Consider the following 23,309-nt stretch of genomic DNA (forward strand, 5'->3'; position numbering starts at 1 on the left):
AACTAGACCATCATTAAAGAACCTCTCTACACTACAGTTGACTGTAATAAACACATGATTGGATGTTGTTCTGTTTGTATTTTGCAGTCTTGGAGTGGAACCTGTGGATCCAGACGTAATTAGACAACCTCCACGTAAAGTCAAAGACACAATAATCACAAAGAGTTTACTCATTTATATTTTATTTTCATCGTTCATTATAGTTTCAGGAACGTTGTGGGTTTTCTGGAAAGAGGTAAGTCACAGTTCATTGAAGTTGGTCTTCTTTTAACCCCCCACCTTTCCTTTATAAAATTTTACAGACATTAGGTTGTCATGCGTGGGTCATTGAAAGGTGGGTTGCATTGATGAAGAATAAGGCACTATCACTTGATTCTCTGGTCTGTGGGACTGGAAATCCTGATTGTCTTCCTGCCTGATGTGGGTTCTCCAGTGGTGAAATGAATAGCTTAATAACACAGACCACCAAGATTGGTGAGAGAAAGTGGTGAAGAGGTCGAAGATTACTGGACGGTAGATATTGATTGGAGATGGAATACTGAGCAGTTTGGTTCTGGGGGAAGGTTGAAGGATTTGAGATGATAAGTAAGTAGATAGTGTATTTTTTTAATTATGTTTTGGTGCTGATTATTTTAGATTTAGGGAGCAATGTGTTGTAGTAAAGGAATCATCTTTTAATGTCCTGGTTCCATACTAGCAGGAGTTGGACGGTTTGGCAGGATTCAAGGTTTCTATGGCTGGATGCCCTTCCTATCACCAATTACTTTACAGTGTATACGGGATGCTTTTTTTTTTCTTGGCACCAGTGCTAGTAAGGTTTACCATTTAGCTTGCAAGAATAAGATCCCCTTCAACTGAATGGTATGTTTTCCATACCATTCTGAGAATATATGAACTGGCAAAAGAGGTTTCATTAAGATCCTTCTTCCAACTTCATGACAAATAAGACAACCACATGATTCCAGGTTCAGTCTCACTGAGTGGTACCTTGGGCAAGTGTTTTCTACTATAGTCTCAGGCTGGCCAAAGCCTTGTGAGTGGATTTGATGGAAGTGTGTGTGTGTCTTTGTTTTGACATCATGTGATACTTGGAAATGAATGACACTGCTTGTAATGACAGTGACATTCATTTACAATATTCATCAAAAACATTTCTGACCATGAGGAATAATAATACCTTGATTGAAAACAGGTGAGGATTGGTGACAGGAATGGCATCTGGTTAGAGAAAAACTGCCTCAAACTGTGACCTATGCAAGCATGGCAAAGTGGCCAGGAAATGATGATGAGGCAAACAAACTCAGGTGACCCCCAATTAGTTTCATTAGTGGAAAGAGAGATAAAGTGTAAAGCTTTTATGGTAAAGATTACTAATTGAACTAACATAACACCTGTTGCCATTTCTTTTTCAGTTGAGTGACAATAAAATCACCCCTAGGGACACAACAATGACTTTCACCTGTTTTGTATTGTTTGACATGTTCAATGCACTTGGCTGTCGTTCACAGGTAAGTTGACAACCTTTTTACTGAAATTAGTCTTCTCTTCCAACAAGACTTTGTACCCCCGACACCACCTCACAAAGTATTTTATTAATGACTTGTAGGGACATGGTATTTTGTTGTGCAACCATAATATACTATAAAGTGTACTGATTGTTTTTATAAGTCAATACTAACAAAGTATCTTTGTTTCTTCTTCCAGACCAAATCAATATTTCAAATTGGACTTTTTACCAATCGTATGTTTTTGATAGCTGTGGGTGGGTCTCTTGTCGGTCAGTTATTGGTCATTTACTTTCCACCTCTCCAGGCTGTCTTTCAGACAGAAGCATTATACATTAATGGTAAGTATCAGACTAAGAATATCTTAATCTCAGTCTCTTCTCCCTACACCTGTTTCAGCACTCTTCATCATCATTTAGCATCCACTTTCCCATGGGTCAAGCTAACCTACGCCTGTTTCCAAGCAAAGTAGTATTTCCCCATGGCTAGCCCTTTTTCTTTTTTAACAAAAAACTTAATCAAAAATCCTTGTTTGTATGACAAAGATGTTCATTTATGACCATCACATAGCATCTAGCCCTTTAGCATTCAGAGTACTTTGTCAAATGTAATGCATATTTATTTACATTGTTTAAAATTTATCATTATCTTATAGCTTTAAGATTTTAATGATGTGATTGTGTATATAATATTGTAGGGTACATGTGAGGGGGCCAGATCTGTCTAGTCTGAACATGAAACAGGTATAATATTTGGGCTGGATATGGCCTAAAGGGCTAGACAAAGTTATACACATGACTGCCTTTCAGTCTCCATCTAGTAAATCCACTCACAAAGCTTTGGTCAACCCAGGGCTATATAAAAGGTGGCATAAAATGGGACTGAACCCAAGACCACATGGTTTGGAAGTAAGCTTCATAGTTACACAGCAACTACATTGATATTCAATTTTGAAAACTCCCTCTTTCGCCTTCCCTGCTACACTTTTCTCTCTTCCCTTATCTGTATAATACATGCCTTTTGTTTAATTCTTTTAATGTTTCTCTTTTCTCTCTTCCCTTTTGTTTCAGATTTTATTTTCCTCATTTGTCTAACATCTTCAGTATTTGTGATGTCAGAGAGCAGAAAGCTTATAGGATCAATGTGGGAAAAGAGGAAAAAAGAAATATATTTTGCAGATAATATTGTATAGTGACATTTTTTCTAATTTGTACATAAATTATGGATGTTTTGATATCAACAGAAACTACAATTAAATTAATTTACATTGCAAAAAAATTCATCAAATTTTCTTTCCATCTTTTATTTATTTTTTTTTTCTCTCCTGTCAAGCTATTCTATAATAGACTCTATGATATTTTGGACATGTTCTTTACATTTGAGACCCAGTTCTGAGAATTCAGACAAACCTTGCAGTGAGTCTTGCAAGTTAGGTAACATATTGGCATTCTTAAGAATGACTTTTGCCTGGAAATAGAAAAACAAAAAAAAAAAAACAATAAGAAACTATCACAAAAGTGTTGGATTTTGGAAATTAAATGAAATTTAACCCCTTTTGGGACTATATTTCCAAGGAAATACACCATGTATGTTTCAATTAATTTGAAAAATCAAGAATGGGGGAGGGGACGGATTTAGTAAAACAACTTCATTACAAAGCTGGTGTTTGGAAAATAAACTAATCAAAGGTTCTTGCATAAAATTACGATTGGACAATTTATATATGAAATGCTTTAAAAAACAAGATGGGTTTTGAATGAACAGAACCATCTCAGGCAGGTTAGTATCAAAAGCGTATGGAAATAAGAGAGGACAACACACGCTGTGTAATTTTACCTTTTGATTATTGTAAACTAGTGCTGATAATGTGGTAGCTGCAATCACTTTCAATATCTCTTCTTCGCTCGCCAAGCATTTAAGCAAAACTGGAATTAGCTGATCTGCAAGGAAATAAAGAATATTTTTAATTAGTTATCTTCTCATTAAAAAAAAGAAAAAATTGTCCAGTTTTAATTCCATTTGAAACAAAGTCCTCGCTTCTATTACTAGGTAAGGGTGGAGGGTAAGCCCTTCTAAAATCCACTTTTCTTGTCAAATTTCTCAGAGATGGCAGCTAAAACATTATACAAAGCAGTATTCTGAAAAGAAAATAAGAATAAAAACAACACATTGAAAGAATTCTGTCCAAAATTTAACCCAAAAAATTGTGAATCAAAAGATGAAACCATTATCTTTTATAGTTTTCTGAATGTCTCCAAATGCTATTTATTTACTTTCATTCTAATTAGTCATCAATTATTTTATTAACTCATCAAAACATTTCTTTTCTAGGATTCAAAAGCTTCCAATTTTTTCTTTTTTTATTTCCTTTTTCAACCTTAGGGTTTGGTTGAGAGGGCGGGGGTGGGGGCGTAATTGTTTTGCAGGACTTGATATTTGATCAAGAAAGCGTAAAAGAAAAACCATAAGGGATAGGGTTCCTGCAGGAGAAAGCAGCACTTCAAGATATGGAGTTATTCAACAGACAACCAGAGGAGATCCCTATCAATGTTTGCCAGAGAGTGAACTCTGCTAAAGGTACCCAAGGACCAGGTGGTGGTGTTAAACTTGACAATAATACTAAAGGTATCTGGAGCCCAGTTGTACTAAATTAATTCTACCTCTTAAAAACAGATGCAGACTTCGATTTTTCTTTTTTGTGCCCCACTACTTTCACTCCAAGCAGCAGTGGTAGAAGACCCTTATCTAGGGTACCATGCAGTGGAGTTGACTCTCGAACCATGTGATTGCAGAGCAAACCTTAACCCCCAAGGTTATTGGCCTGATCTACTGAGATTTCTCTTAACCAAAACTTCCAAATGACAAACTTACTGTAGGCCAAAAGTTTATTTTTGTTTGAACAGTGGCAACTGATATTTCTGATCACCAACAATGCTTTCTCCTGGTGGCTGATGGTCGTACCATTCTCACACAAGTCCAGTAACCTCTCGATGGAATCTGAAAGAAATAAAGGGACTCTGCTTTAGTGACATATGACAACATTTCCTTGGCCCAGCTTTATATTATTAGCTTTTATTAATCTTTGGTTACCACTTAAACAGACAATGAATCAACCAACAAGGTAGCTTCTCTACATAGTTGCTTTTTCTCCTAGAAGCAGCAGCCAAATCTCCCTCAAATTAATCCCCCTCACTCTGCTTCCTCATCACTATAAATATTAACACATTTGATGTGGTCCTAGTTACTCCTAAAGATGGGATGGTCACAACTGGAAAGCTTTTGATCATAACTCTACTCAATCAAGTCAAGATTAATCTGGGGCTGTAGAATAATGATTTTGCATCCCGTATGATTCTACTTAAAGTGGTCCCCAAACATTTTGAAATAAGGGCCAACCACTTCAGTAATGACAAAATTAGCTTTGCCCTTATCTGCTTAACCCCTTTGTTACTAGATTTGTTGAAAGACACTAATTTTGTTTCATTTAATTTTGAAAATGAAGGATTAGGTACATAATATTATCATTATTAAACTGGTGCTTGGGTCATAAATTAACATGAAATTTTAATGGCTGGTTTTAATTTAGCTCATAGATATCAAAAGGAAAAGGGTTAACCTGTTTACATTCTTGTGATATTTAACAATAAACCCCCGCCCCATAGAACTATTCAATCTGTTGATGTATCAGATATTGTAAATGATGCCTAAAACTGATGCACGGTTTCAGAGTGTAGTAGGGGACCCAGGAAAATCAAAATTAAGATCAGTTGGGTATGGGTGTTGTGACTAATTTGAAGAAATATAGCCCAGTCTTCATAGTAACCAAGTCTGGCTGTGACCAAGCTGGAGCACAATCAAAACTCAACTATGTTCCTCAGTTTGGATGTTTGAATCACCAAACTGGCTTTTAGATAAAGAAAAAAAAATTGTTGAAGTTGAATGCTGACCTTCCAAATATTTAAGAAATCTTATACTAATTAGGAAAATATCCTTTATTTGTTTCAGTCATTGGACTGGCCATGCTGGAGGTATTGCCTTGAAATGTTTAGTTGAACAAATCGACCCCAGTACTTTTGCAACCTGGTACTTATTTTGTTGGTGTCTTTTGCTGAACCACTAAGTTACAGGCATATTTTTAAGTGGCGGTGATGGAGGCAAACAGAGAACAAGCACATGTGCAAGACAGACTTCTTCAGTTTCTGTCTACCAAATTCACTCAAGGTATTGGTCAGCCTGGTGCTTTAGTAGAAGACACTTGCAGTAGGACTGAACCTCAAACCATGTGGTTGCAAAGCAAGCTTTTTAATCACAGGGCCAATGCCTGCGCCTACGTTCAATATTTAGCAGTGAATTACCACATTTTAGTTCATCTTGATTCTCATGATGTTTCAGATGATGATCACCATGTAAACCAGTCAACAGACTTCTATCATGACCCTCCTCCCAGACAAGGCCCATACCTGCCAGGTTTTCAACCACATCTTCCTTCACCTCTTACACCCTTCTCTTTGGATTCCACTCAAGTGAATCTCTCACAGATCTCTCTTCATGGTCATGTGCAACACATGACCGAATCTCTTCTGCTCTCTCTCTGTTATAACATTCTGTGAAACAATACTCAGACAGGCCAGTACCATTATTTCTTGAGTTGTGATAAAATCTTACCAATAATTTCCTTTCATGGTATGGTCCTTAGGGCAATGCCAGTGGAAGATATATGCAGTTCTATATAGTCTCCTGCATCTTACTGGCATAAGTGACTGTTGACATGACACCGAATGTCTTTAATTGTCGTATTTCTATTACTTCTTTTGTTGTCTCTCTCTTATTTATATATATATATATATATATATACACACACACAAGGGTCCCCTTGTATGATTACTACATTGATGAATCAGCTAGCTTAGAAACATATATAGCCTGGATTTTACCTGTTCCACTCCAGCTTGGATACACACACACACATCCATATATATAAAATTCTTACTTTTGATCTTAAATATCATGAGCTGACCCTCATCAGAGAAGGACAAGGATCGGAACAACTCCAGCCAACAAAGTTCCGCATCGTAACTGTTCCGCAGATCTGTCTTTCTCTTGGTCCTTTTCACTGTGATGTTGGGGAATTCATTCAAGAAGTTCACCTGCGTATGTGGTGGGGGAAAAAATGGAAAAATGATAATTAGGTATTTTTCATCTGTATTATTAAAACTTAAAACCCTAATACAGCAGACCTATGATCAATGGCTTTCCAGCTGTGACCATCCCATGTATGATTTTGTCCCATGTTTTTTGTTTTTTTTTCATTAAGGTGTTAGATGGAGTGTGAGGCTTGAAGGAAATTTGGTTGCTATATCTAGCATAGAAGCAGCAGTTCTCAATCTTTATTCATTGCAATCCATTTCAGTAAACTCAATAATCTTCCACGACTTTTTTTAAATATTTAAATAAAAAACTGCTTTCCAAAAAAATAAATAAATAATGAAACTAACTTCTGTTTTCAGTATATGTTGTGTTGTGATGCTCATTATGTCTATTCTTGGTTAACATATTTATGTAACTGTTGTCATGTCTGCTATATCTAACAGTTTATCATTCAAGATAACAATACTTAGCAACAAACATTTTATCAAATATCTCGAATGTAAGATTTTGTCTTTGCCAACTGAAGGATATATATAGATAGGTATGAAGGAGAGACTCAGAGCAAGAGTTGACAAAAACAAAGAGTGTTAGCCTTGGGTACACGTGTCAAAGGCACTTATGACTTTATGGCCCAGTCTATCTGGCTGTAAATAGGCTGTTGTTGATTGAGCAAATCAAAAAAAGGCATTCCAACTATGACTATCCTGTCTTTTATTCAATGTATCTAAGACTACATGATCAAGTGTTTTTTAAAGGAAATTTGGCTGCTACTTTTAGCAGGTCAAGTGTCCATAGTTTGTGTAAAATAGGTATTTCCTCAAGAATAGTAAATCAAGGAAAATGTTTCTCGTACATAGTTCCTTAATAGGATCTGAATACAGCATTGCCAGTCAATGAGAATGTCCTCAGTATAGCTTACTGAGAACTTTATGACATGTGGTCCCTATATGCAGCTAGATATACTAAGCCATTAAAAGGGACACGGGAAATTGACAGATAGGTGCAGGAGTGGCTGTGTGGTAAGTTGCTTGCTTACGAGCCACATGGTTCTGGGTTCAGTCCCACTGCGTGGCACCTTGGGCAATTGCCTTCTACTATAGCCTCGGGCTGACCAAAGCCTTGTGAGTGGATTTGGTAGACAGAAACTGAAAGAAGCTCATCGTATATATATATATATATATGTATGTGTGTGTATATGTTTGTCCCCACCAACATCCCTTGACAACCGATGCTGATGTGTTTACGTCCTCGTAACTTAGCGGTTCAGCAAAAGGATCCCGATAGAATAAGTACTAGGCTTACAATGAATAAGTCCTGGGGTCAATTTGCTCGACTAAAGGCAGTGCTCCAGCATGGCTGCAGTCAAATGACTGAAACAAGTAAAATAGTAAACCTTCAGTCATTCACTTGGTAAACTAGCAATGCTATAGAGTCAGTTATCAACCACCAACCATTCTGGAAATCAGCATGGCATTACTGCTATTATTATTTGGGCAAAATGCTTAGCAGCACTTCATTCAACTTTACATTCTGAGTTCAAATTCTAATGAGGTTGACTTTGCATTTCATCCTTCCATGGTTAATAAAAAAACTACCAGTTGAACTCTGGGGGTCGATATAATCAATTTACCCCACGTCCCCCCAAATTGCTGGCTTTGTGGTAAATTTGAAACCAATATTCAAAGGTGGCAAGCTGGCAGAATTGTTGGTACACCAGGCAAAATGCTTAATGGCATTTCATACATCTTTACATTCTGAGTTCAAATGCTGCCTAGGTCAACTTTGCCTTTCATCCTTATTGAGGTTGATAAAATAAAGTACCAGTTGTACCAGTCGAGAACTGGAATCAATGTAATCGATTTAACCCTTTCCCTGTGCCAAAATTCAAAACCATTATCGTTATCATGGTGGCAACCTGGCAGAATTGTTAGTACACCGGACAAAATGCTTAGCAGCATTTCATCCATTTATATGTTCTAAGCTCAATTACTACTGGGGTTCACTTTGCCTTTCACCCTCTCAGGGTCAATAAAATAAGTACTAGTTGAGCACTGGTATTGATGTAATCGACTTAGCCACTCTCCAAAAGTTGCTGATCTTGTGCCAAAATTATTATTTTTAAGGTGGTGAGCTAGCAGAATTGTTAGCATGCCAGACAAGATGCTTAGCAACATTTTGTCTGTCTCTATGTTCTAAGTTCAAAGTTCAAATTCCACTAAGGTTGACTTTGCCTTTCAGGCTTTTGAGGCTGATAAAATGAATACCAGTTGAGAATTGGGGCTGATGTAATCAACTGATCCCTCTCACAAAATTTCAGGCAATGTGCCTATAGTAGAAAGCTTGCAGCCTTAATAATAATCCTTCTTACAATATGCTGCCCCACGGAGCACTCTTTAAGCCACTGAAGAACCTACTTTAGAGCTGACTGACTTGCTCAATGTAACAACCAAATCTTTAACAAACTCCTCAACTCAAAGCTGGGAAACAGTTTGTGATTGACATTTTAAGGCATTTCTGCCCGACAAATAAAACTGGATCAACAGAAACAATTTGTTAGATCAGCAACCATTTAATTCCCTACATTAAGGTGTGGAGTGGAAAGAGGCCCTTGATATGGTTGTTCATCTTGGTAAAAAAAATAGCAGTAAAACTCTTGTCGAATTTTAAAATACAAAAAAAAAAGGAAGAACATTTAATAATGTAATCAAAGATAAACCATACCCCAAAAGATGGGATGGTCATGAGTGGAATGGTCTTTTAAACAACAGCATCATAGGTATGATAAAAAAGGTGGCAAGCTGACAGAAATGTTAGCATGTCAGGCGAAATGCGTAACCGTATTTTGTTTGCCGTTACGTTCTGTGTTCAAATTCCGCCGAGGTCGACTTTGCCTTTCATCCTTTCAGGGTCGATTAAATAAGTACCAGTTGAGCACTGGGGTTGATGTAATCGACTTAATCCCTTTGTCTGTCCTTGTTTGTCCTCTCTATGTTTAGCCCCTTGTGGGTAGTAAAGAAATTGGTATGATAAAACAGCAAAGTACCCCAGAGTTGTTTTTTTTTTTTTAATTGAGCAGAGAGGCCATGACCCTTTATAGGGTCTCCAAGACTGAGAGGGAGGATGGTATGCTCAAACAGGAGACCTAGCCCAAATGATTACAACAGAGTGAAGTGTGCTGCAAAAGACACCTAAAGTGTCAGGCTGTGATGTTTGATGGATAAAGTCCACCACCCTACAGTAGGTTAATGACAACAACAGGTGGTCAGTAATATTTGATGACTGTTTTAAAAGGATAAAAAAATATAAAAGATCATGCTGGCGTCCTTGTCGGTGACACATAAAAGGACCAACCGATCGTGGCCGTTTGGCAGCCTGCTCTGGCCCCTGTGCCGGTGGTACATGAAAAACACCCACTACACTCATGGAGTGGTTGGTGTTTGGAAGGGCATCCAGCTGTAGAAACACTGCCAAGTCAGACTGGAGCCTGGTGCAGCCTCCATGGCTTACTAGACCCCGGTCGAACCGTCCAACCCATGCTAGCATGGAAAACGGACGTTAAATGATGATGATGATGTTGGCACCACATAAAAAACGCTTGTGCTGATACCATGTAAGAGCACTTGTGCTGGTGCCACATAGAAGAACCTGTGCCAGGCCATGTAAAAAGCACCCAGTACATGCTAAAGTGGTTGGCATTAGGAAGGACATCCAGCTGTAGAAACCAAGCCAAAACAGACAAATGGGGTTCTCTGGCTGGGTAGCTCCTGTCAAACTGTCCAACCCATGCCAGCATGGAAAACGGACATTAAATGATGATATAAAAGGTCAAAAAAAAAAAAAAAAACTCCAAAACTGACCTTGAGAAGGATGTTGCGACATTCGCCTGAAACCATTAATATTGACAACAAATGGAACACTGACGTTATCAAAGAGCCATTGTCTTTGGTTGGTTCCGATGCCAAAAGGTGTACCAAACAGTGGACCAGTGAGTTGTTGCTTAACTGGTTACGGTTCGGAATGATGCTGCTATTGCTGCCCTGCGTGACGGGATGGGTGTATGCCAGTGAACTACAAGCTGTAACATAGATTACATCACTGTCACAAAAATGACACATCTTGATACAACTCCATACTTCAACACTCCTCTCGCTAAACACACTACCCACCCTTCTCAAGTGGGGGTTTTTTCTTTCATATTACATACTCCACCTACCTCCATAGAACGGTTGTAACTATTCCAATAGCAATCTATGTACCCCACTTAGCAAAATGGTTTCTTCTGTTCTTATGACATTTTTCACTGTCTTCCCCAGAATGGTTCTCTCCATCACTCCACATACCCTTCTCACTAAAGTTGGACCATCCACTTCTATGCTGTACTCACTGCAACACTCTCACCCAAATGGTCCGATCCATTTTTATGCTATATTCCACATACACCAGTGTCTGCTCCCACTTTTATACTCCACATGCACTGCTTGCCAAAATACACAATCCATTTCTGTTAGACTCCATACATCTCTGTTACTAAACTGACCCAGACTATTCTTATACTATATTTCACACACCCTTCTTGTCAACGTGGCTCTATCTATTTCTATGCTGTATTCCACCCCAAACATCTCTTTTACTAAAATGGCTCTCTCCATGTTTATGCTATACTCCACACACCCTTCTCGAAACAGTGGCTCTGTCCATTCTTCTGTTGTTACTTCTCCAAACTGATTCTGTCTATTGCTATGTTATTACCCTATTACAAAGTGCATGGCTCTGGTTAGAGCATTGGGCTCACAATCATGAGATAATGAGTTCAATTCCCAGGCCGGGCTGTGTGTTGTGTTCTTGACTTTATTTCATATTGCTTCAGTTCTCGCAGCTGTAGAAATAAATTGCAACGTCATTGGTACCAAGCTGTATTGGCCCCTTTGCCTTTCCTTTGGATAACATCAGTAGCATGGGGAGGCTGGTATGCATGGGTGGCTGCTGGTTTTCCATAAACAACCTTGCATGGACTTGTACCTAGGAGGAGAACTTTCTAGGTACAGTCCCTTGGTCATTCATGACCAAAGGGATTCTTTACCCTTTTACCTTATCAGAAATGCTACTATCCCCACCCCATAGTCATAACATCCCTGCCCATCAGTGATCTTACCTTTTGGACAATTGGCTGTATAGGAGATGAGGAGGTTGACAGCAGAACACATGAGTGGTTTATCTTCAAGACACCAACACCACATGGAGTGGACCATCTGAGGTAGGTAACTGCTCTGACACACCAACTGCAAACAACAACAAAAAAAAAACAGGGTCAACTCTTTCGATAACAAACATCACAAACTATGACCAAAAAGATGGGGGTTGTTGTGTTCTTGAGCAAGGCACTTTATTTCACGTTGCTCCAGTTCACTCAGCTGTAGAAATGAGTTGCGACGTCACTGGTGCCAAGCTGTATCGACCTTTGTCTTTCCCTTGGATAACACTGGTGGCGTGGAGAGGGGAGGCTGGTATGCATGGGCGACTGCTGGTCTTCCATAAACCACCTTGCCCAGACTTGTGACTAGGAGGGTAACTTTCTAGGTGCAATCCCATGGTCATTCATGACCGAAGGGGGTCTTTACCCTTTTAGTACTTTTTAAGTGTCCCATTTATCAGATATAGTTGCAGCTGTGTAGGATCATTACAGAGATAACGATTTATACAGCTGTATAAATCATTAGTTTTCTCATGACCCATACAGTGTATTAACATCATACAGTGTGTCCTTCCTTTTTTATTTTTAATTTGGTACTTTTTTACTTGTTTCAGTCATTTGACTGTGGCCATGCTGGAGCACTGCCTTTAGTCGAGCAAATCGACCCCAGGACTTATTCTTTGTAAGCCTAGTATCTATTCTATCGATCTCTTTTGCCGAACTGCTCAGTTACGGGGACATAAACACACCAGCATCAGTTGTCAAGCGATGTTGGGGTGACAAACACAGACACACAAACATATACACACACATACATATATATATATATATATATATATACATACACATATACGACGGGCTTCTTTTAGTTTCCATCTACCAAATCCACTCACAAGGCTTTGGTCAGCCCGAGGCTATAGTAGAAGACACTTGCCCAAGGTGCCACACAGTGGGACTGAACCCAGAACCATGTGGTTGGTAAGCAAGCTACTTACCACACAGCCACTCCTACGCCTGGTAGAGTGTAATTTGAAAGAGACTTGATTGCTATTTCAGGCAGGCTAAAGAATCGTCAATGACGATGACCATCCAAATCTGCTAATTCATCATTACAGTAGTAGTAGTAGCAGCAGCAGCAGTAGTAAAAATAACGATAACTCACCTTAACCTCTTGGTGGTGTGTAGCAAAGTTGGTCAATATTTGGAAGGCCATCAAGACATCTTGTAATAATGATTCTGTCTAGAACGAAAAAGGGTGAGGATTAATTAATTTATATTAATCAGTTCAATTAGAGTAATTTGTTACATTTATAGTGGTTGTGAACTAAAAAAAAAAAAAAAAAAAGGGCCAGAAGGTCATTCATTAATTATATAATTAGAGCTCAGAATAATGTTTGACAAAGTAACTACACATAGTATAATACTTGTGGTTGGCATTAGGAAGGGCATCCAGCCATAGAAACCATTACCAAAGCAAACTATAGAGCTTGACATGGTCTTCTGATTTTCCAGCTCTTGTCAAACTGCCCAAACCATGCCAGCATGGAAAGTGGACATTCAGTGGTGGTGGTGGTGATGATAATGACAGGTGTAACGCTTGTCACAACACCCAGTCCATTTATGTTACAAGATATTTAATACCAGGGTATTACCTGTCATATTACAAATAACTTTGGAAGTATATTTCTGTTGTAATATTAAGAAATAAGGTGTACAGGCAACAATTATAGTTGAACTTTTGCCAAATTTTTTTAGTGCTTAAACAAAATAATGATATGAATACTAATTTTGAAAAGGAAAAAATATTTATTACTTTGAAATAAAATGAAATAAAACAAATTTCTCATTTGTATATTTGCAATAAATATATATTGTTATTTTTTCAAATTTTTTTACACATAACCACAATCTACTCCATGGAAAATTTATCTGCAAAATTTCATTCAAAATGTATGTTTGCCAGAAAGTTACAAGACACTCGTTCTACACCTCTTATGTTAACTTTCTGTATCTCTCTTTTATTTTCTCACCTCCTTTCTCTATATGATGACAAATGTGACTAGAGAAATAAACCAACCAGCCAACATTTATATCAGCTTTTATTATAGACTCTTTTTGAAGGTGGCAAAATCGTCAGCACACTAGGCAAAATGCTTAGCGGTATTTCGTTTGTCACTATGTTCTGAGTTCAAATTTCACTGAGGTCAACTTTGCCTTTCATCCTTTCGGGGTTGATTAAATAAGTACCAGTTACGCACTGGGGGCGATATAATCGACTTAATCCGTTTGTTTGTCTGTGTTTAGCCCCTTCTGGGCAGTAAAGAAATAGGTATTTCGTCTGCCGCTATGTTCTGAGTTCAAATTCCACTGAGGTCGACTTTGCCTTTCATCCTTTCGGGGTCGATTAAATAAGTACCAGTTACGCACTGGAGGTGATATAATCGACTTAATCCGTTTGTTTGTCCGTGTTTGTCCCTCTATGTTTAGCCCCTTGTGGGTAGTAAAGAAATAGGTATTTCGTCTGCCGCTATGTTCTGAGTTCAAATTCCACTGAGGTCGACTTTGCCTTTCATCCTTTCGGGGGTTGATGAAATAAGTACCAGTTACGCACTTGGGGTTGATATAATTGACTAGCTCCCTTCCTCCCAAATTTTCAAGGCCTTGTGCCTAGAGTAGAAATAATTATTAAAGACTGATATTTAATGTCACTGCACCACAAAATGACATACAATACAAGAGCATCTCTTGCTAATCAATATTACAACATTATAACCTGATGTGCCACAAATGATGTAACATGTCCTTCAGTATCACATAACAGATGATGTGTGATACACTTCCCTCATCAGTGTTACATTATGCCAGATATATGTAACACTAATCCTTCCGTGTCTCATAACATTACAGACGGCAGGTTACACATCCATCAATATTAGAGTATGTCACTGATACACATCACAGCAGTCCATCAACAACACATTAAGTGAACGGTGACATGTTACACTTTGTTGATCAGTGTAACAATATATTGACAGAGATGCAGTCATCATCATCATCATGACCATCTGGTCAGTCAGGCAACTTTCATTATGAAATATATGTAACACCAGGCCACCACTATAACATTGTTACAGATGATAGGTTACATTCCTCTATCAATCTAACAACATTATGTCACATATGTAATATCAATCCAGAAGGGCACCCAGCAAAATCAGATTAGAACCTGGTGCAGCTCTCCAGCTTACTAGTTTCAAACTGACTAACCCATACCAGCATGGAAAGCAGGGGCTAAATGATGATGACAATGATGATACACTTCCTCTAGTAATGTTACAACATTAGTCATAGATATATCTATCACCAGTCCATCAATCACACTATGTTACATCATCATCATCATCATCGTTTAACGTGCACCTTTCATGCTGGCATGGGTGGAATGGTTTGACAAGAACCAGCCAGACAAAAGTCTGCACCAGACTTCTGTAACAGCTTTGGCAGGCTTTTTACAGCTGGATGCCCTTCCTGTCACCAACCACTCAGCAGAGTGGATTTAATACTTTTTACGTGGCACAAGCACAGGCGAGGTCAGTTTTGGTGAGGTTTTTACAGCTGGATGCCCTTCCGAATGCCAACCACTTTACAATGTGGACAGGGAGCTTTTAAGTGGCACCTGCACTGGAAGGGTCACCAAGCACTTGCAAGACAAAAAAAACATCTCTTTTGAGAGGGGAGGGGGCATTGGAGGAGATGATCTTGTGTCAGATGATGAAAGGTTATAGTGAGACAGAGAAACAATGTGCCGTATTCTCCCTCCATCAACTTTACAACTATACACCACAGGTGGTGTAACACCAACCTTTCACCAATGCCATAATAACCCTCCCACCACCCTCTCCCCTCTCGGCACCACAATTCTTCCATTCAAATACTGCACAAACCTGTTTCTTTCTTGAAGAAGAGTTTTTCTTTGACTGAAGAAACGCCAGATTCAGCTTGGCATGCCAATCTTTCAAATGTTGCATCACACTTTCTACAAAGCCACCTGTAAACACAACAGAACTAAATAAACAAACAAGTTCAACACTATGTGGTTGCTTGATCTGCTAAAAATAGCAGCCAATTTTGAAGGACAGCATATGATCTATACATATTAAGCTGGTATTCAGAATAGAAATCAACATGAAATTTTGATGGAAAGTTTTAATTTAAATTATTTGGATTGTTTCGGTTTGGCTGCCAACATTTCAAAAATTAAGACATGAAGTTTGTATCAAAGAACCAGGGATTCTCTTATGAAGTTTGGTAACAAAAGAGAAGATACTTATATAAAACTATGACGGAAGTTTTTACTGTAAATATAAACAATTATAAATGAGTGATTTTGTATTAAAGAATTAAGCAGGCTGTTACAAAAAAGTGTTGACTCCTCCACAACAGAAAATGAGATTGTTTACCTTTCAGAGCGGTGTCCTTGGCAGAGAAGCTTATGGCAAGCAAGCATTTCAAAGCATTGCCTGAAAGATGTACCAATTCATCGCCTGGTTTTGAAATCACCCTCTCATGCATTTTCATAAGAAGATTACACAGTATAGAACCTGAAGTGGTATTTTGGTTAGCATCGTCTGAAAAAAAATATTGTAGTTAAAAAATAAGTAACAAGTCGTAAATACAATATATTTAATAGTATATCTACGTTTTTGTTTTTATATTTTATGCACAAGGAAGTTAAGACAGTGGTTAGTGACCAAGGGAGTGGAGGCGCAATGGCCCAGTGGTTAGGGCAGCAGACGCGCGGTCATAGGATCGCGGTTTCGATTCCCAGACCGGGCGTTGTGAGTGTTTATTGAGCGAAAACACCTAAAAGCTCCACGAGGCTCCGGCATGGTGGTGATCCCTGCTGTACTCTTTCACCACAACTTTCTCTCACTCTTACTTCCAGTTTCTGTTGTACCTGTATTTCAAGGGGCCGGCCTTGTTACTCTCTGTGTCATGCTGAATATCCCCGAGAACTACGTTAAGGGTGCACGTGTCTGTGGAGTGCTCAGCTACTTACACGTTAATTTCACGAGCAGGCTGTTCCGTTGATTCGGATCAACCGGAACCCTCATCGTCGTAACCGACGGAGTGCTTCCATCAAAGTGACCAAGGGAAGTAACTTTTCAAGTTTGCTTTTAGCATTCAGATTACTCAGTTAAATTTAATACTGATTAATTTGCATAGTTTTGAATTAATGGTGCATTAACTTGCAACGCTGATCTTGCAATGAAGTGATTGTATAGTTTTAGAATGACATGGTAGAGCAGGTGTAAGAGGCCAGATTCTGACAGTCTGAACATAAAACAGGTAGAATATTTGGGCCGAATATGACCAGTTTAAATTCTAATGGGTTAAAGAATTTGAAATGATATTTAACCTATTAGGTTAACTTTACCACATTTCTAATGAAATATACAACCTACATGTTTCAATTAATTTCACAAATAATTAAGAATTTGTAGGATCTAATAAAGTGACTTTTTATTATGAAACAGATATGCGGAACATAGCAAAAGAAATAATGTAAAAAGCAGAAATGTGTCGGATTGGAATTTAATGAGAATAATACCATAATAAATAAATTTTAAAGATGTATAATTATCTATCCCTCTGTATGATGTCTTAAAAGAACTATATCTTGGTCTATTAAATTGGCATTTGGAACACAAATTAAGAAAAGACAATTATATATTATGCCATTTAGTCTTGTCTTGTCAAGGACATGACAGCTCTCTAATGCTGGTGCCATTATGAAATGTACCCAGTACAGTCTGTAAAGTAGTTGGTGCTAGGAAGGGAATCCAGCCATACAGACCAAGTCAAAATTGAAACATATAAGCAAGAATTTGCCTACAGGCCAACCTATAAAGGTAGTGGCTCCCAATAAGAACTGACTCAGACTATGGTGATTCATCCAACCCATTCCAGATTAGAAAGTGGATGTAAAATGATGAAGAAAGTACATCAAGATGGCGTGTGAAACAGAACAAAAGACAAATATTGATTGGTATAAAGATCCCCTTCACTCATGAATGACCATGGGAAGTTTTCCTCCAAGGTACAAGTCCCGGCAAGGTTGGTTTTATGGAAGACCAGCAATTGCCCATGCATACCAGCCTCCCCTTTCTATGCCACTGATGTTATCCAAGGGAAAGGCAAAGGGGCCGATACAGGTTGGCACCAGTGACGTCGTAACTCATTTCTACAGCTGAGCAACATGAAATAAAGTGTCTTGCTCAACAACACACAGCCCAGTTCAGGGATTGAACTCACTACCTCATGATTGTGAGCCCAACACTAACCACTAAGATGGTATTTAGAACATAACAAAAGACAGATGTATGTTGATATATATAAAGATGGTGCTCGGAACATGACAAAAGTTTCTCATATAAAATAACAATGGAAGGTTTAAATTAAATATGAACAGTACCTGCCTCGACTCAAGCAGGCAAATACAAGAGTGGAGTTATAAAGCTCGTTTAGAAAAATGACTTACATCGTTTGGAAGAAGGTGGAACTGTATCATCAAGAAGTCTTTTAATAATTCTGTTGTCTATAGCTTCTTTCTTCAGGGTTTTACTCTGCATTTTCCCTTCCTCAGCAAACAGGTGAGCCAAAAACATTAAGCAACTTTCCTGCAAACTTTGGTTCTGCTTCTTCAACAAGGTGTATTCAATACAACCTGAAAATAAAGGTCATTTCTAACATTATGTCTGACCAATGCAATCATGTAATAGCAGACATTAAAAGAATGGTAATGATGATAAGTATAAAAGTTTTATATTGTATATCTACAACCTAGTCACAGACATTCTATTCCAAAGTCTCTTGAAATGGTCACTGTGACCCCTCTACTTTGCAAAATTAATAATCCTTTCTACTACAGGTGCAAGGCTGCAAATTATGGGGGTGGGGGATAGCCAATTACATTGACTCCAGTGCTCAACTGATACTTTATTTATCAGCCCAAAGAGAATGAAAGGCAAAGCTAACCTCAGCAGAATTTGAACTCAGAACATAAAAACAGAAAAAATATTGGTTAAGCGTGTTGTCTATGGTAACAATTCTGCCAGCTCACCACCTTACAAAACAAAATTAATGATTTCAAATTTTACATCGACCCCAGTGCTCAACTGGTACTTAATTTATCTACCCCGAAAAGATGAAAAGCAATATCAGCCTCAGCAGAATTTTAACTCAGAAACGTCAGCATCAAAATAAATATCAAATGGAAATTGTAGTTGTGATACCTGTACCGGTGGCACATAAAATGCACCATCCGAACGTGGCCGATGCCAGTTCTGCCTTGACTGGCTTCTGTGCCGGTGGCAAGTAAAAAGCAACAACCAATCATGGCCGCTGCCAGCCTCCCCTGGCACATGTGCCGGTGGCATGTAAAAAGCACCCACTACACTCATGGAGTGGTTGGCATTAGGAAGGGCATCCAGCAGTAGAAACTCTGCCAGATCAGATTGGAGTCTGGTGCAGCCTCCTGGCTTCCCAGACCCTGGGTCGAACCATCCAACCCGTGCTAGCATGGAAAACGGACGTTAAACAATGATGATGATGAGCATGAAGATGGGTGAAAAGTCGTCAAACATTTTCTCCAACATGCTAACAATTCTGCTAGCTCACCTCCTTACAAAGCAAAATTAATGATAATGTTTGCAGTTTTTCAAACATGACACCATTCTAAATATAGGTTTAGCCTCCTAATAAGAATAACATTTATTGAAATGTAATGACATATTTACCAAAGAGGATGCTCCAGTTCTCTTCAAAAATCACAGCGGATGCATCGAGTGCCAAAGAACCTTCTAGTTGTAAAAACGTTGAGAGCATGGAGAAAGTTTTCTGGTACATCGTTTCACACATCACATGAATGGGTTGGGATTCTAAAAATGCCAAAAGAAGAAACAAAATTTAGAATTTTGCTTTGGAAAAATATACTCAATAGTCATTGGAACAGCAGTACCACAGAAAATATTTAGAGATTGTGGTTTGGTCACATACCGGACCTGATCCATCAGAACTTTGATCATCATTGGTTGGATCTACTTCCAGAAGCTTGCTTCCCAACTGTGGGGTTTCTGGTTCAAGCCCAATGTGCAGCACCTTCTACATTAAATCTAGGCCAACCAAAGCTTTTTCAGTGGATTTGGTAGACAGAAACTGAAAGAAGCCCACCACATGTGTGTGTGTGTGTGTGTGTGTGTGTGTGTGTGTGTGTGTGTGTGTGTGTTTGTCTGCATGTGAGTGTATCTTTGCCTTCGCATCACAGGATGGTTGTAAATGAGCATCACAGTCATACAGGAAGTGTTGTTCATTTCTAGTTTTCCATAGGAAACATATCTGACCATAGGAAAATATTACCTTCCTTCAAAATAGGTGAGGGTTGGCAACAGGCTAAAGAGAAATCTAACTCAACAAATTCTGTTATAATTGGTATGCCTTTAATAACAAACAAGCATGGAAAAGTGGATGCTAAATAATGACAATCATTTTCATATTGATGTGAATTCACTACCATGACAGGTACATAATTCATATTGAAGTTTCAGGACCACGTCTTTCTCAGACATCTCAGTTTTAACGGTTTCTAAAGCTGGATGCCCTTCCTAAATGCACCCACAGTGTACTGGATGCATTGTTTCATGGTACCAGCAGTAGTGAGGTTGCCATGCCCTCGGACGCACGCACGCACACATACATGTATGCATATATATATATATATATATATATATATATATATATATATATACAACAGGCTTCTTTCAGTTTCCGTCTACCAAACCCACTCTTGTAGGACAATGATTACTAGGAAAGGAGTGAGGACTGAACCTCGATGGACTCCTACATACACACTAAATTCATCACAGAAGTCAATGCCAACTTTCACTTTATTTACTACAACCCAGTACATAAAAACAACCTCTGTATGATACTTAGACACATCATTGAATGCTTAATTAAATGCAGTATTCACCTCAAAATAGTATCCCTTATAACCAAATAGTATTAAGAAACACAGAAATATATCAGCAGCAGACATAACATCATTGGGTTTTGATAGTAGCAAGCATCCACAGCATGCAGTGACCAGTGGACATTTGCTACTGATGAAGCTCAAAGAAGTAGAAATGCACATTTAGCAATGCCAACACTGCTGCTGGATGAGTTTTGTCTGCTGCTGATATATATCTGTGTTTTTTTAACATTGCATGTTTATAAGTGATGCTACTGTGGAACAGTTACCACAGTTAAGTTAGCTTTCAATGATGTATCTGCTTTTAAGATGATACACAGATTGCTGTTTCAGACTAATACTGCTTCTATCACACATAACGGATACATAAAAGTATATAATACATACGTACACACATTCTTTTATTCTTTTACTTGTTTCAGTCATTTGACTGCGACCATGCTGGTGCACCATCTTAAAAGGGTTTTAGTCAAAGAAATCGCCCCCAGGACTTATTCTTTGTAAGCTTAGTGGGTCTATGGGTCTCTTTTGCCAAACCACTAAGTTACTGGCACATAAACTCACCAGGACTGGTTGTCAAGCGATGTAGAGCAGGGGTGGGGGGACGGGGTTCAACACAGACCCACACACAAACATACATTATATATATATATATATTATATATATATATATATATATTATATATATATATATATATTATATATATATATATATATATTATATATATATATTATATATATAATATATATATATTATATATATATATATTATATATATATATATATATATATATATATATATATATTATATATATATATATATATATATTATATATATATTATATATATATATATATATATTATATATATATATTATATATATAATATATAATATATTATATATATATATAATGGGCTTCTTTCAGTTTTTCCGTCTACCAAATCTACTCACAAGGCTTTGGTCAACCTGAGGCTATAGTAGAAGAAACTTGCTGAAGGTGCCACACAGTGGGACTGAACCCAGAACTATGTGGCTGGGAAGCAAGCTACAAACACACACAAACAGACACACACACACACACACATGATTGAAGAAATTATATTCCAGATACCTTGTTGTGGAGAAACACCAAGCAGATGAACAAGTTCTGAGAGGAATGATGTATTGTGGAGGATGTTCTTCCGGAATGTTGCATTCTGGACGGAACAGGTCTCCATCAACTTGATGATGCCGCAATGCATCTGTAGGAGCTGCTGGCCAAGTAATTCAACTGCACCGGAACTAACATCACTGCCAGACTCACAACAGACATTCTCTTCTAGTAGTTCACTGTCCAACAGACTGAAATAGTGAAAGTTACAACAAACAAGTTAGTCACAAGTAGTAGTAGTAGTTGTTGTTGTTGGTGGTGTAGCCCTAGGCAAACTCTGACCCAATAGAACTATGATCAAAGCTATTCCAGCCATGACTGTCCCATCTTTTATTCAGATATAGTGTATCTAGGACTACATTACCCAATGTGTGCCCTCTGTTCCTTCATATTGCCATTTAATTCCAAATCAACCCCGAATCAAGAGATGTATAATCAAAGTTAATCAAGCCATGACCATCCCATCTTTTAGAAGTCTGGACTGTCTAATATGTTCTTAATTTTTCTTTTCAAGATGGCAGTGTTTTTTTATTTGTGAGAGATTTAACTGCTATTTCTGTCAGCTTGAGTCACTGTGTAGACAGCCTATCTTTGAGCTCAGTGAGTCAGTTGGCTTAAACTGTACATCATAATAATAATAATCCTTTCTACTAAAGGCACAAGGCCTGAAATTTCGGGGGAGGAGACTAGTTGATTACATCAACCCCAGTGTTTCACTTGGACTTTATTTATCAACCCCAAAAGGATGAAAGGCAAAGTCAATCTCAGCAGAATTTGAACTCAGGACGTGAAGACAGATGAAAAACTGCCAAGCAATAATAATAATCCTTTCTACTATACGCACAAGGCCTGAACTTTGTGGGGAGTGGGTAAGTTGATTTCATCGACCCCAGTGTTTCATTGGTCATTAATTTATCGACTCCAAAAGGATGAAAGGTAAAGTTGACCTCAGCGGAATTTGAACTCAGAATGGCGAACATGGCCGTTGCCAGCGCCGTTTCGACTGGCTTCTGTGCCAGTGGCACATAAAAAGCACCATCCGAACGTGGCCGACGCCAGCGCTGCCTCGACTGGCTCCAGTGCCGGTGGCACATAAAAAGCACCATCCGAACGTGGCTGATGCCAGCGCCGCCTTGGCTGGCTTCTGTGCCGGTGGCACGTTAAAAGCACCAACCGATCGTGGCCGATGCCGGACTCTCCTGGCACCTGTACAGGTGGCACGTAAAAAGCACCCACTACACTCGCGGAGTGGTTGGTGTTAGGAAGGGCATCCAGCTGTAGAAA

At 38.4% G+C, this 23,309-nt stretch overlaps 2 protein-coding genes across 7 annotated transcripts in view; one reads left to right on the top strand and one right to left on the bottom strand.

Moving 5' to 3' along the window:
- LOC115220985 (calcium-transporting ATPase type 2C member 1) overlaps positions 1-3,497 on the top strand; it is a 76,712-nt gene extending 73,215 nt beyond the window's left edge. For all 4 annotated transcript variants that reach the window (XM_036510365.1, XM_036510366.1, XM_036510368.1 and 1 more), the window contains exons 22-25: positions 88-235; positions 1,413-1,508; positions 1,705-1,846; positions 2,576-3,497. In XM_036510365.1, coding sequence (XP_036366258.1) covers positions 88-235; positions 1,413-1,508; positions 1,705-1,846; positions 2,576-2,697 — 508 coding nt within the window. In that variant the 3' untranslated portion in view covers positions 2,698-3,497. The remainder of the gene's footprint in view (positions 1-87; positions 236-1,412; positions 1,509-1,704; positions 1,847-2,575) is intronic.
- Positions 161-23,309, bottom strand: part of LOC115220984 (rotatin) — an 84,936-nt gene continuing 61,787 nt past the window's right edge. For 2 of the 3 annotated variants that reach the window (XM_029791201.2, XM_036510364.1), the window contains exons 37-47: positions 21,987-22,216; positions 19,644-19,784; positions 18,386-18,571; positions 16,305-16,472; positions 15,789-15,892; positions 13,007-13,084; positions 11,806-11,932; positions 10,511-10,728; positions 6,496-6,652; positions 4,377-4,502; positions 3,059-3,445 (exon numbers count right to left, since the gene is read on the bottom strand). In XM_029791201.2, coding sequence (XP_029647061.2) covers positions 3,099-3,445; positions 4,377-4,502; positions 6,496-6,652; positions 10,511-10,728; positions 11,806-11,932; positions 13,007-13,084; positions 15,789-15,892; positions 16,305-16,472; positions 18,386-18,571; positions 19,644-19,784; positions 21,987-22,216 — 1,882 coding nt within the window. In that variant the 3' untranslated portion in view covers positions 3,059-3,098. Of the gene's footprint in view, positions 2,973-3,058; positions 3,446-4,376; positions 4,503-6,495; positions 6,653-10,510; positions 10,729-11,805; positions 11,933-13,006; positions 13,085-15,788; positions 15,893-16,304; positions 16,473-18,385; positions 18,572-19,643; positions 19,785-21,986; positions 22,217-23,309 lie in introns of those variants that run through there. The other variant, XM_029791200.2, reaches the window with a different exon arrangement.

Source organism: Octopus sinensis, linkage group LG17 (assembly GCF_006345805.1).
Source record: "Octopus sinensis linkage group LG17, ASM634580v1, whole genome shotgun sequence".
Classification (NCBI taxonomy): domain Eukaryota; kingdom Metazoa; phylum Mollusca; class Cephalopoda; order Octopoda; family Octopodidae; genus Octopus; species Octopus sinensis.